The following is a 14,885-nucleotide window of genomic DNA, read 5'->3' as shown; positions in this document are numbered from 1 at the left end:
GGCTGGAATATCCCGCTCCCCCACCTTCTCCCGCCGACGTGGGAGCTCCTGGACGCCGAGGCGCATGGACTCGGCGTCCTCCTCCTCATCCCGCCGCTCGTCTGGCTCTTCTTCCCTCCTCCCTGTCAAGCCGGAGCCCCAGGATGCGCCGGTCAGCCGGCGCACCCGCTGCTGTGGCGTCCGCATTACCGAGTCCTCCACCACCTCCGCCCGCCTCGACAGGCCAAAGGTGGAGCCCAGCCTCCCCATGTTGTACGAGGCCATCGCCTGGTCTGGCTTCTCCGACGAGGCCCCCCTAAAGTGGGCGCGGCACGACTACCTCCGCGACGAGATGGTCCGGCAGCGCCGAGCCCTATAGGAGATAGCCGCCCGCCAGCGTGGGCGCGAGGACGAGCACGGCGTGGTGATCCTCGATAGTGACGAGGACGAGGAAGCCCCTGGATCGTCCAACCCGCCCCGCGTCGGCGACCCTGGGCAGGGGAGCAGCTGGGACGTCGGCCGCGGAGGAGGCGACGACTGATACATCTCCGGCGTATCTACTTTTTCAAACATTTTTTCCCTTATTTTGGACTCTAACTTGCATGATTTGAATGGAACTAACCCGGACTGACGATGTTTTCAGCAGAATTGCCATGGTGTTAATTTTGTGCAAAAATAAAAGTTCTCGGAATGACCTGAAAATCAACGGAGATTATTTTTCGAATATATAAAAAATACTAGAAGAAGAATCCACGTCAGGGGGCCCACACCCTGTCCATGAGGGTGGGGGCGCGCCTACCCCCTGGGCGTGCCCCCTGCCTCGTGGGCCCCCTGACGCTCCACCGACGTCCACCTTGACTCCATATATTCACTTTCGGGGAGAGAAAAAATCAAGGAGAAGGATTCATCGCGTTTTACGATACGGAGCCGCCGCCAAGCCCTAAATTCTCTCGGGAGGGCTGATCTGGAGTCCGTTTGGGGCTCCAGAGAGGGGAATCCGGCGCCATCATCATCATCAACCTTCCTCCATCACCAATTTCATGATGCTCACCGCCGTGCATGAGTAATTCCATCGTAGGCTTGCTGGACGGTGATGGCTTGAATGGGATTTATCATGTAATCGAGTTAGTTTTATCAGGGTTTGATCCCTAGTATCCACTATGTTCTGAGATTGATGTTGCTATGACTTTGCTATGCTTAATGCTTGTCACTAGGGACCGAGTGCCATGATTTCAGATCTGAATTTATTATGTTTTCATGAATATATGTGAGTCCTTGATCTTATCTTGCAAGTCTATAGTCACCTATTATGTGTTATGATCCGTTAACCCCGAAGTGACAATAATCGGGACCATTACCGGTGATGACCGCAGTTTGAGGTGTTCATGTATTCACTATGTGTTAATGCTTTGGTCTGGTACTCAATTAAAAGGAGGCCTTAATATCCCTTAGTTTCCAATAGGACCCCGCTGCCACGGGAAGGTAGGACAAAAGATGTCATGCAAGTTCTTTTCCATAAGCACGTATGGCTATATTCGGAATACATGCCTACATTACATTGGCGAACTGGAGCTACTTCTGTGTCACCCTATGTTATAATTGTTGCATGATCGATCGCATCCGACATATATCTCCATCACCGATCCAATGCATACGAGCTTTTCATATATTGTTCTTCGCTTGTTTACTTTTCCGTTGCTACTAGTACAATCACTATAAAACCAAAAAAATAATTTTGCTACCGTTACCACTACTATCATATTACTTTGCTACTAAACTCTTTGCTGCAGATATTAAGTTTTTAGGTGTGGTTGAATTAACAATTCAGCTGCTAATACTTGAGAATATTCTTTGGCTCCCCTTGTGTCGAATCAATAAATTTGGGTTGAATACTCTACCCTCGAAAACTGTTACGATCCCCTATAATTGTGGATTATCAACGACGACGACGACGATAGCGACTACACGAAGTTCTACAGGCTCCTCGGCATGTAGAGCTTCTCAGGGCGGCGGGCGGCGAGGAACGGCGAGGACAGCTTGTCTAGTAGTGTTTTTTTCTTTTTTTTTATAAAATATTTTATGAACTCGCCAAAGTTTGATTAAATTTACATCTTGTTTGTGCGAATGTTGGGCCGGATTTTGTTTAAAAAAACATGGACGCGGCGATTGAGAAGCATCACGCTCCCAGCACGGGATTTGCGCCAGTACGCCTTTGGACGGTAATTTTTAGCGCCTCCTGAGAGACCAACGGCTAGATATGCTCCGAGCATGGGAGGTTTGCCGTGGCCGTATCGCTGGTCCAAACAAGGCCACCATACTGGGGGCGCGATCCGTGTCTCCGGGTGGTTGACCTGGCCTATCAAATCTTAATAATTAGCTCATATGGAATTGCATCCATGGGGGTAGAGCATGGACCCTGATGAATGTACAGAAATGGTTTAGGTATACTTCTTAGGTTAGACAAGATAAGTCTACGGTTGGTTGGTGGGGCCAGTTGGTTGGTGGTGATCAGCAATGGCGAATCCACGTATAGCGTTGATCATAATGGATGGACAATGAGTTGATAGCGATTATATATACTATTATATTACTCCCGGTCACGAGTTACATGCACCACGATTAGTATCTGTCGACACATGTAGGTGCTCACCAACATTTATCTTCAAATATTAAATAGCAAAGTTACATGCACCACGATACGATGTTGAAACATTATCGGTCTGAAATAGAGTGCAGTAGAAGTCTCTGAAACCTAACGAACGGGACAAACCATAAGGTAGACAGATGTATAGATCAGCAAGCAACGTGCGCCACACCATCGTCAAGCAGCAGACTTTTCTTTTATTTTTTGCGAGGAAGTCAAGCAGCATACTTGACGGCGATGTCAGCGAGGCAGCGCGCCAGCTCGGTCGGCGTCGAGAGCAACGCCATGTGGTCCGCGCCATCGATTTCCATCACCTCGTCCACGGGGTAGTTGTGCACCATCCACCGCTGGAACTGCTCGACGATGGCGTGGTCGTCCTTGAAGACGACGTACGCCTTGCGCACCGACCCGTAGCGGGCCTCGGTGTGCGGCGGCTGCAGCCTCAGGTCGTCCACGAACATGGAGTTGACCCTCATCAGGGATCGTCCCAGCGTGAGGTCCTGCCGGCCATATGATTTCAACATGCAACGTTAGAATTCCGGTCGATGTTCGAACAGATTGATTAGAAATGTACTAGTACATGCGAGGGTAATAACAGAGCGACAGGTACGGCGGCGGTGTACCTCCGGCGAACACAACTGGAAGAACTTTGCACGAGTGACCAGCGGCCCGAACAGCATGGAAGTAGGCAGCTTCCCCTCAGGATCTTGAGGCTTAAACTCCGTGTCCATCCAGTCCAGCGTTCTCCCCTCCACGAACTTTTTAGAGGAAAACTAATTAGATCGCGAGCAAACATTCAGGAGTACAAAAAACTAATTAGATCGCCAATAAGTCTGGTCAGGGATTTTTTGTTTCCGCCTCCAAATCTAGAGGAAATCTAAAGTTTGTACGTAGGTCTAGCATTTTTTGGTCATGGTGTGTACCTTTTCAAGGACGTACGACGGCGGCGACCTGTGGTCCGGCATGAAGGCGGCGACGAACACCGCAGCGGCGATCTTCTCCGGAAACAGCTCGCAGGCGAGGGCGACGTTCACGCCGCCGAGGCTGTGGCCGACGAGCACCACCTTCTCGCCGGACGGGAGGGACTCCAGGAGGTCCAGCAGCGGCTTGGTGTAGTCGCGGAACGTCGGCACCTCGCGCAGCGGCCTGGGGTCGACGCCGGACGCCGCGAGGTCAGGCGTGCTGACGCGGTGCCCGGCCGACCTGAGCCGCGTCGCCACCTTGAACCAGGACCAGCCGCCGAGGCATGCGCCGTGCACCAGGACGATGTGCGCGCTGCTAGCTTGGCCCGCACAAGCCTCCATGTGCATGGGTGGGGTTTTGTGGCTGTTTTTCTGTGCTTGAGCTGTAGCTGTGGCTCCGATGTCTACACACTTGGACGCTGTGGGATTTATATAGCCGCTCTCGAAGGTTTTGCTTGGCAAACTGACATCGACCGGAAGAATCAAGTGGAAAGAGTTGGAGCTTATTAGCTAGCGAGGATAAGCTTGAATAATCATGTATGTGAAGTCAAAGGAAAATGAAGCCAGAGGCGGTCCTATTTTTATAAACTACTAGGAAATATGCACATGCGTTGTAACAGGGAAGAAAATAATATCTCAGCCTTCCCCTATCCCCGCACACATTGGTCCACACCCTCCATGTCAGCACAACACCCCACCTATATCGCTGGCGGTGACAGTTTAACCTTGTGTCGGTGGAACAATGTGGGCGGCGGCCATCAATAACAGAAGGAGATCATCGGCGGGAGGGCTCGGCCCCGTAGGGTTGGTGTTGTCGGTTAGCGCCTTGCCTATAGTCACCTCCTCCGTCAAGCGAACTGCCGTCGGCATTGCAAATATAATTTGGCCAGTAAATCTGTAACCAACATTATAGATCGTTCATCCACACACTAAAAATTGATCGATGATTCTGAAATAGTCAGAGCTTTCTGATCGCTTGTTTCGTGAGGAATTGCTAGAAATATAAATCCTTCTAAAAGAAAGCTCAAAATTCATCAAGGAGCTACATAAATTAACTCATATTTGTGGTCATAAGATCAATAGTACATTAGTTGTGCATTTAATTTTTGTAAGAGTAGCCCACACAACAAAATATATGCAATTTGAACTGTACTATTAAATAATTAGATAAGTGAAAGTATATAACCAACTTATTTCCAAACAGTACACACTTGAGGATTCCTGAAAAAAAGTACACACAAGGAGAATTCGCGAGTAGATCATTCCTGCGGGCCATGTGAACAGACACGTACATTATTCAAGATTCCCCAAAGTTTGTCATTTTAGCATATTCGCGAGTACGGATGCCAGCATGTTATCTTTAGGGAAGTATATATGCAAAATATCTCTTCAAAACCTACATAAACTTCGACGTACAAAAAACATTTCACAGGGAGAATTCCTGAAAAAACGTTTTATTTTGCACCCGCCGCCCACCTCAGGCCATGCATGCCGCCCTCATCGAGTTAGTGCACCACCGTTCTGCATCTGAGACGGTATTGGCCATGTCAGACGGTGTTGGCCATGTCGATCTTCTTGTCGCACGTGTTGGGCCTCGTGGATAGAGAGTCGAGTTCTGATCTGTCTGGCTAGCTCGGTCAGAGCTTGCGTTGTTGTTGCGGCACCGGGGAGATGCGCGCCTAGGAGATCGGTTGTGATAATAAACCTAGACGTATAGAGAATGACATAATAGATATATGTCCGTGCTTTGCAATGAGAGAAGAAAAAAATCTTTCATGTCTCTTGGCCACGGACCTTGCGTTGCAATGGAGAATATTCACTTATGCATGGATGATATAGTCAGATGATACTGTCAAGAATCATCTTAATCAAAAAAATTCATCCAACTTAATCCTCCTTTTGTTGAAGCATCATGCATGCACGGTACATTTGTCTACATAGAGCGGTTCATAGTTGAGTCCCCTTTCATATACTGAGGGGAAAAAAACTTATCTGAATGCACTTTGCTCATTTTCCAATGAAACCTAGACACCATGTTCCACCCTTGACTCTCTTATCACCCAATGTCTACTTAAGCCTAATTTAGTGTTAAAATTAAAAGACAATTAACTAATTCTTTTGTCACGCAATTGCCTACTAAAACCTAATTTAGTGTTCCAATCAAAAGACGATGATATGTTCATAAAATATCTATTTTATTATTCAATTAATGGCGAATGAAATTAATTTAGCTCAATTTTTTTGCGGGAAAATTAATTTAGCTCAATGGCAGAATGGCACATGTGAACTGCACATGTTCTAGCGTAAGTACAAATCTGTAACTTGCACGAATAAAATAAAATTCATAGGGTTCGTTCAAAAGAAAAAAACTAAAACCATAGGAAGGTTAAAAGGTACAAAAGGATAAAAGAAACTTAGGGAGAAGATTAATAATTTGCAAAGAAGAAAACACAGGCTGAGGTAAACGATTGTACACCAGGGTGCCACACTACATATAGCAAATTGCTTCGGCTACAACCATTTACTGCACTCCTAGCACATCTGACTACAGAGACCTGCGTTGGTGTGTGCCAGGTACGGAGTACATCGTATATAATTCCAGTATATCTAATGGAATATTTTTTTTCCAGTCGGCTGATGGGTAGGTGCTCCCTTTCCTACGTATTCAAAACATACAGTACCAAGATTTGAGATTGCTACAGATTCGAAACGCATGCCTGCTGACGAACACAAAGCTCTAGTCGGTTCGTCCGTTCCGACAACCTCCTGCGCCGGGACCCATCAGCTGCGTCGCATGCAGCGAATCCGTCGCATACGATGAGCTCCTGTGTCTCGCTAGTTCCCGCCATCACCGATCACGTCGAGCACTGTACTGCCGCAGCAGCAGCTAGCATCGATCGCAACCAAAAACCCAGCTCGATACCTTACTTCACCTCACCCACCTCGATCGCCTGTATATATGTCGTGAGAGTCCTGGATATATAATGGCGGAGAGCAGCGTGCCGGCCATACCGATTGATAACGTACGTAAGTCTCGACCGGGCTGGTAGTAGTTGAGGTGACGGCCGGGGAGCTAGCTAGCTGCTCATCTCAGTTCAGTCATGTTGTCATGTCAGAGTCAAGCATAGCTGATCGGTCCGTCATGGTTTTTATGGAGGCGCAGGCGCGGCTGCTGGTTGTTAGAGCATGTCCAACAGCCGCGCCAAAAAGGGGCGTACGGTAAACTTTGTTTTTTCAGCGCGTGCTTGACGATTTCGCGCGTACTAGCGGTGACGGGAAACAAGTGCGCGCGGGAAATGATTGCGCGCGCGGGAAAAGGCGGTCGCTCGCGCGCTACATTTGGCGCGTCGCATCCTGCGCGCCTATAAATTGCAGCGCCCTCTGCCGTTCTCTTCATCTTTTCATCGCCCTACGCCGCTCTCTCAACCTCTCCATCGCCCTCTGCCGCCGACACGTCACCACCGCGCCACCATGCCGCCTCGCTGTCGAGGAGGTACGGGCTACCGCAGCGTCCCCGTGCGTCCGTCCAGCACCTACTCCGTCGAGATTCGGTCAGGCGGCGGCATGCGGCTCCGTCTTGGAATCTTCGACACCGCCCAGGAGGACGCCCGCGCATACGACGCTGCGGCGTGGCGCCTCCTGCGGTCCCGTCAGGACATGAACTTCGCCGATGTATCGACGCGCACAGGAGTTGGCGCCTTTCCCGCGGCTTCTCACCGATAAGGATCGTCGCAAGCACCGGAGGCGGGAGCATCGTCTCAGGCTGGCCGAGATGGACGAGCAAGCCATGGCGCTATGGAGCCATCGCTTCCCGGAAGACACCAACGAGAAACAGTTCTTCGCCCAGAGGAGGGCGAAGAGGGCGAAGAGGATGGAGGAGTGAGCCAACTATCGCGAGGACAAGCGAATGCGGAAGTCGGTCGTCAAATACAACGAAGCATTAGGAGATGCGTCCTCCTGGAACTCCAGCGACGAGTGGTTCCTTGACGCCTACGCTCTGACGTCGGAGGAGGACATCACCGAGACAGAGTCCGAGTCGGACGAATAGTTATAGTAGTTTATGTATCGAATCATCATAGTAGAAAAAACTGAAATATAGCGCGCCTGCTGGAGCGGCGTGGGCGCGCTTTAATTTGCGGCGGCTGCTGGAGCCAGCGCACCGCCGCGCGCAAAAACTGGCTAACCCGGCGCTGTATCTTGACTTTTAGCACGCGGCGCGTTGCGCGGCTGTTGGAGATGCTCTTAGCCTGAATAAGCTCAAGTCCGCGTACGCTAGGTTGTGTATTCCGTTTTAAAATAAGGTGCAGCTCGGCTGATGTGACCCAGGCATGCACGTAGATTAGGGAGGCCTATGTAGCGGGCGGTCTCCGGTTTCCTTTCTGTTATTCTCTCCTGGTCGCTTGGCTTTCGCTATGGACGTGATTGCGGGATGGCGCGATCTACACGGATCATGGCGGCCGGCCAGACCGGGAGGGTAGACTAGCTCTTGTAATTCAGATAAAAGGAATGAGAAAACAGAAAAGTCTGCGTAGTTACGGCAGCACCAAAACTACTCATCTCTCTCGCGTTCGTCAACCTCGTTCGATCTCTCTCTCTCTCGCTGGTCCGACAATGGCAATTGGCATCAGAGCCTTGGTGTTTGATCCCTCGCGGGCGATGGTGTGTGATCCGCGGAGCTCATGTAGGACGACGAGAATAAGAAGAAGGAGGAGGAGGCGGCGGCGGGGCAGTCACCATCGGCCGGAGCGCCGCTTGCGCGCCTCACCTGCGGCGGCAGCAGCGAGATCCGCATCATCGAGCGGGTCGTGCACGAGTCGGAAATCTCGTCGGCGTCCATGATGTTGACGAAGACAAACTACATTGAGTGGTCTCTTTTGATGTAGGTTAAGCTGCAAGCCAAGGGTCTCTGGACCGTGGTCGCCAATGGCAACGACGACGAGCGCGACAACAGGCGTGCTCTCTCCGTCATCCTTACGGGCGTGCCGCCGAAGATGCTTCGTGTTCTAACAGCCAAGGACATGGCCAAGACGGCCTAGGAAACCATCAAGATGCTCTGCATGGGGAGCGAGCGCGTGCGGGAGGCCAAGTCGCAGGTGCTCCGGCGTGAGTTCGAGGTCCTCTGCTTCAAGGACGGCGAGACTGTCGAGGATTTTGCACTGCGGCTCGCCGGCGTCGTTGCCGATCTGGAGGTGGATGGCGATCCGGTGACGGAGCACAAGGCGGTCCAGAAATTCCTCCGAGTCGTGCCGCAAAAGTACAAGCATATGGCCATGGCGATCGAGCCGCTGATCGACCTCAAGACATTGTCGGTCGAGGAGTTGACCGGGCGTCTCTCGGCGTGTGAGGACCACCACGGCCTCGGCGACGCTGCGCACTCCGGCGGGCAGCTTTTTTTACCGCCGAAGAGTGGGCCGCTCGCGAGCACAAGTACGGTGGCGGATCATTGTCCGTTGGCAGCAACGGAAAGGGCAATTCACTAGGCAAGTCGCCGGCCAAGGGCGGCGGCGGTGGCGGGAAGCCGGCGTCCGGCAACAGCGGCGCGGGTGGTGGCAAGAAGAAGGGCAAATACCATAATTGCGGTAAGGTCGGACATTGGAAAAAGGACTATTGATCATGGCTGGAGATGCAAAAGGAACAAGGGAAGAAGCAACGGGCTAACCTTGTCCACGAAGATCGCGACGAACATGATCATCGCCTGCTCATTGCCGTGGTCACCAACGTCTCTACACCTGAGCTAGTGGTGCCCCAAGCTGTGTTCTTGAATGAGGAGAAAGTAATTCCCATGCCATCTCCTGACGGCCTCTGGTACTATGATATAGGGGCGTCCAGCCATATGACTGGAGAAAGAAACATGCTTCCCACATTTGATGAAGGTGTGCACGGCACGTTGAAGTTCGGCGATGGCTCTCTGGTGGCCATCAAGGGCAGGGGCGCTGAGGGAGTCCTGTATTAGGGGGTCTCCGGACAGCCGGACTGTATCCTTTGGCCGGACTGTTGGACCATGAAGACACAAGATTAAAGACTTCGTCCCGTGTCCGGATGGGACTCTACTTGGCGTGGAAGGCAAGCTAGGCAATACGGATATGTATATCTCCTCCTTTGTAACCGACCTTGTATAACCCTAGCCCCCTCCGGTGTCTATATAAACCAGAGGGTTTTAGTCCATAGGACAACATACAATCATACCATAGGCTAGCTTCTAGCGTTTAGCCTCTCCGATCTCGTGGTAGATCAACTCTTGTACTACTCATATTATCAAGAATAATCAAGAAGGACGTAGGGTTTTACCTCCATCAAGAGGGCCCGAACCTGGGTAAAACATCATGTCCCCTGCCTCCTGTTACCATCCGCCTTAGACGCACAGTTCGGGACCCCCTACCCGAGATCCGCCGGTTTTGACACCGACATTGGTGCTTTCATTGAGAGTTCCACTGTGTCGTCGCCGTAAGGAAGGATGCCTCGTCTCGTTGTTAAAAACAACATTACCGTCGGGGGAGCTCTGGCTGTCGGCCAAACTCTCCGGCTTGGCAGTTTCATCATGACCGCCCGTTCGGCCGCTGCACCGACGATGACTTCTCGGGTCATCGAAAACAGCCTCCACGTCGGCTCGGAATTCGCCGAGCAGATGGATCCGATGGAGCTCTCTTCCCTAAATGAGCTCTTGGATCACATCGCCGCCTTGGGAGTCGCTACGGAATATGATCGGATTGGGCTTAAACCCGATCAAAGGGAGATTAACTCTCCACCGGTCACCCATCATATTGCGGTGGTGGAGGAACAATGCGGCGATTCTTCCTCTATCTTGAGGACTAACTATGTCCGGATTCCTGAGCTCTCTGAGCCGGATACCCGTCTACGGTAGGACGTCACCCAAGCCCTGAACCTAGAATCAGGCAGCGGGCCAGACTTATCGGGAAACACTCCGGAATCCAAACTTCCAAGATTGGAAACTTCTCGGCCCCTGGTCTCAGATCGGGTAGGGGTTCGGACTCAAATCCACCCACCCACCCAGACATAAACGATCTTTCCCACATCACGCAAGAGCCCCATGAAACAGTACATCATTATTGGGCCAGATTCCTCCTTGTGATGAACAAGGTTAAGGACTGTCGCGAGGAAGACGCAGTCTCATTTTTCTGCAATAATTGCATGGACAAGGGAATCCTTAACGCCTTAAGTCGCCGTGACATATCACGCTTCGCTGACTTGGCGTCCATACTACGAAAGTACTGTGCGATGGAAAGCGCCTGGAAAACCGAAACGAAATTTTGGGATAATCCGGCTCGGAATATACACCCAGTCCGAAGTAAAAGGGTGCACTATCATAAGACACCCGAGTTAGTTCCAAAGAAACAAAAACTCTCTACAGGGCATGGAACCGTATTGGAGGGATGGCTTAATGGACCCTGCAAAATTCATAGTACAACGGATACCATACCAACACACAGCCTTAGAGCATGTTGGATACTCCGGCAGGTGGCCAAAAGTGGCGAGGATCTTCTCATCCCAAATGCCACAGAGCACCATCCCGTGGATAACAATACAGTATTAACAGTCTTTGAGACCTTCGCATCAAATAATAGGCGCAAGCGAACACTCTGCAGCATTGCCCAAATCTGCCATGTGGCAGCAATAAATCCATGGAGTGACACGGCTATTACCTTCAATGCCAGTGATGAACCTAAATTCCAAACAGCCCGAGCACCAGCTGCACTGGTCCTTAGTCCAATTGTGGACGGCTTTTGACTCACCAAAGTACTCATGGACGGCGGCAGTGGATTGAACCTCATCTATGAGGAAACTCTTCAAAAAATGGAAATAGACTGGAACCGCATTGAGCAAAGCAACACAACCTTCAGAGGAATCATCCCCAGTCGGGAAGCACACCGTTCTAGGAAAATCACACTAGATGTGGTATTCGGCACGCTGGAGAACTATAGGTCCGAAGAAATTACATTCCAAGTGGCCCCGTTTAGTAGTGGATACCACGCCCTTTTAGGATGGAAGGCGTTCACGATCTTCCAAGCCATACCCCATTATGGGTACATGAAGCTCAAAATGCCCGGGCCCAACGGAACCATCACTCTCGCTAGTGATCCGGACACAGCACTCCGCGCCGAAAACAAAACAGCCGCATTGGCCCTCGAGGCATTATCCGAAGCCCTTTCGGCTGAGGAATTAACTATGCTACGCTCCACAGTGGACAGGGACGACGTGATACTTGACAAGAGATCAAAGTCCACCTCTTTTAAACCAGCGGATGAAATAGTCAAATTCCAAGTCCACCCAACGGACCCTACAAAAACAGCCTCCATCGGGGCACAGTTAAACCCCACCGTGGACGCCGCACTACGAGAGTTCCTGCGCAAGAATTGGGACATATTCGCCTGGCACCCTTCAGACATGCCAGGAATCCCATGCAGGCTGGCCGAGCACAGCCTCAATATCCTAACACTAGTAGAAAAAGGGTCAAATGTGAAGCACATTAGTGCCGGTTTGAATTTGAGCCGGCACTAATGTGTGCATTAGTGCCGGTTCCAACGGCTAGCCGGCCGCTCTCATTAGTACCGGTTCGTGGCGAACCTTTAGCACCGGTTCGTGCCACGAACCGGTACTAAAGTGAGTGGTGGCAGGATGTTGTCAGTCCGGAGCCCCTCCAGCACCTTTAGTACCGGGTCGTATCACGAACCGGTACTAAAGGTCGTCCTACATAGACCCTTCGTCCACCCGAGCTCGCTCTGTTCTTCCCCTTTCCCCTCTCCTCTCTGTTCTTTTCCCTCTTCCTCTCAAGCTCATCACACATTTTGCCCAAAATTTGTCAAGATTTGAAGGGCCCCATCCATTCAAATGATCACAAAGGTTAGCAACTTTGTCCTTTCATCTCTCATTGCTAGATTAGCTCGTGCAATGCTTTATATAGTGATTGATTTTTGAGTTTAGTAATTTGGGAGGAATTATATATATGTGCTAGTATTTGATTTGTATGCAATTTGAGGTAAAAAATAACACTTAGTTTGCATATGTAGGTGTGGTTTACTTAGTACCTTCTAAATCTCCGCCGTAACCACCGTCGATCACTCGCAACGTCCCGCCGCCGGCACCACCTTGTGGTGAGCCTCTTGTTCATGAAGTTTTATATAAAAAATTGATGTTTGTGTGATTTGGATATATAGTTACTCGTATAATTATCTTACCCATATGTTGTTTGTTATACATAGTGCCATGGTTTTGATATCCGTCCCCGTCGGCCCTCGTCCGGGTTATGATTCAGATGTTGTATATTCTCTTTTAAAACTATTCATTGCATTTTGTGTTTATGACAAATTATGCCCATCAAGTTTACATAGATATTTGTATATAGGAGGTAGTTGAACCGGAAATTCCAATCGACCCTATTGTCGAGAGGTTAAATTTAGTTGAAAGAGAAAACAGGGATTTGAAGGAAAAATTGAAAAGAATTGAGGGGGAGAAGATGGAATTGGAGTTGCATGTTGCCGATGTCGTCGATGATCACAAGATTAAGATGGAGAAAATGCGCTTGAAGATTAGAAAGATTAGAAAATATGCCATTCATAGTGAGTCTTGGTATCATTATGCTGTTGGATCAATTGTTACCTTAGTTGCGATCTTGATCGCATTTATTGTTGCATTTAAATTCTTTAGCTAGAGAGTTATTTGTTTGTTGCATTTAAGTGTTGTATGATCTTTATGTATGAACTTTATGTATTGTATTAATTTGGTGTTTTCGGTGCTGTGTATTGAAGATGAGCCGGCAATGGATGTACGATGACCGATGCTCTGTGAGTTCGTTAATGGCGTGCGTACTTTTCTGCTTGTGGCTGAGGCAAACAAGCGGGCGGATGGTTTTATGCCTTATCCATGTGCTGGCTGTAAGAATGGTCACAATTACTCTACGTCAATAACCATTCATGTCCACCTATTTGAGTCCGGTTTCATGCCCCACTATAATGTTTGGACCAAGCATGGAGAAAGAGGGGTTATGATGGAAGACAATGAAGAAGAAGAGGACGACGATAGCTATCCTGGCCATGGGTTCCCTGAATACGATGATACAACAATGAGGGAAGAAGCTGAGCCGGTAATGCAGGAAGAAGCTGAGCCGGCAATGCGGGAAGAAGCTGAAGAAGAGGCATTAGATGAGCCCGTTGATGATCTAGGTCGGGCCATTGCCGATGCAAAGAGAAACTGCGCAAGTGATTTGGAGAAGAAGAAGTTGCAGCGCATGTTAGAGGATCACAAAAAATTGTTGTACCTGAATTGCGTAGGTGACAAGAAAAAGCTGGGCACCACACTAGAATTGCTACAATGGAAGGCAGAGAATGGTGTATCTGACAAGGGATGTGGAAAGTTGCTGGTAATGATAAAGAATATACTTCCAAAGGACAACGAATTGTCCAAGAGTACGTACGAAGCAAAGAAGGTTGTCTGCCCTCTAGGGTTAGAGGTGCAGAAGATACATGCATGCCCTAATGATTGCATCCTCTACCGCGGTGAGTACGAGGGTTTGAACGCTTGCCCAGTATGCGGTGCATTGCGCTATAAGATCAGCCGCGATGACCCTGGTGATGTCGAGGGCGAGCGCCCCAGGAAGAAGATTCCTGCCAAGGTGATGTGGTATGCTCCTATAATACCATGGTTGAAATGTTTGTTCCAAAACAAAGAGCATGCCAAGGCGATGCGATGGCACAGAGAAGACCGTAAGAAAGACGGAAAGTTGAGAGTACCCGCTGACGGGTCACAGTGAAGAAAAATTGAAAGAAAGTACGGGAAGGAGTTTGCAGATGACGCAAGTAACATATGGTTTGGTCTAAGCGCAGATGGCATTAATCCTTTTGGGGAGCAGAGCAGCAACCATAGCACCTGGCCTGTGACTCTATGTTTGTATAACCTTCCTCCTTGGTTGTGCATGAAGCGGAAGTTCATTATGATGTCAGTGCTCATCCAAGGCCCTAAGAAACCCGGCAACGACATTAATGTGTACCTAAGGCCATTAGTTTAAGAACTCTTACAACTGTGGAATGGAACAGGTGTACGTGCGTGGGATGAGCACATGGGGGAAGAATTTGACCTAAAGGCGTTGCTGCTCGTGACCATCAATGATTGGCCTACTCTCAGTAACCTTTCAGGACAGACAAACAAGGGATACCGCGCATGCACGCAGTGTTTGGACGATACCGACAATTTATATTTGGCTAATTGTAAGAAGAATGTGTACCTATGACATCGTCGATTTCTTCCGAGCAGGCATCCCGTAAGAAAGAAAGGCAAGAATTTCAAAG

General features: G+C 49.7%; 1 protein-coding gene across 1 annotated transcript; it reads right to left on the bottom strand.

Moving 5' to 3' along the window:
- Positions 1-2,622: 2,622 nt before the first annotated feature.
- On the bottom strand, positions 2,623-3,995 carry LOC119269245 (salicylic acid-binding protein 2-like). The gene is made up of 3 exons (XM_037551044.1): positions 3,547-3,995; positions 3,247-3,381; positions 2,623-3,123 (listed from the first exon to the last, which is right to left on the bottom strand). Exons 1-3 carry the CDS (start codon positions 3,931-3,933, stop codon positions 2,839-2,841), a joined length of 807 nt encoding a protein of 268 aa, XP_037406941.1. The 5' UTR covers positions 3,934-3,995; the 3' UTR covers positions 2,623-2,838.
- Between the last annotated feature and the right edge of the window lie 10,890 nt (positions 3,996-14,885).

Source organism: Triticum dicoccoides, chromosome 3A (assembly GCF_002162155.2).
Source record: "Triticum dicoccoides isolate Atlit2015 ecotype Zavitan chromosome 3A, WEW_v2.0, whole genome shotgun sequence".
Classification (NCBI taxonomy): Eukaryota; Viridiplantae; Streptophyta; class Magnoliopsida; order Poales; family Poaceae; genus Triticum; species Triticum dicoccoides.
This window is presented reverse-complemented; position numbering and strand designations above follow the sequence as displayed.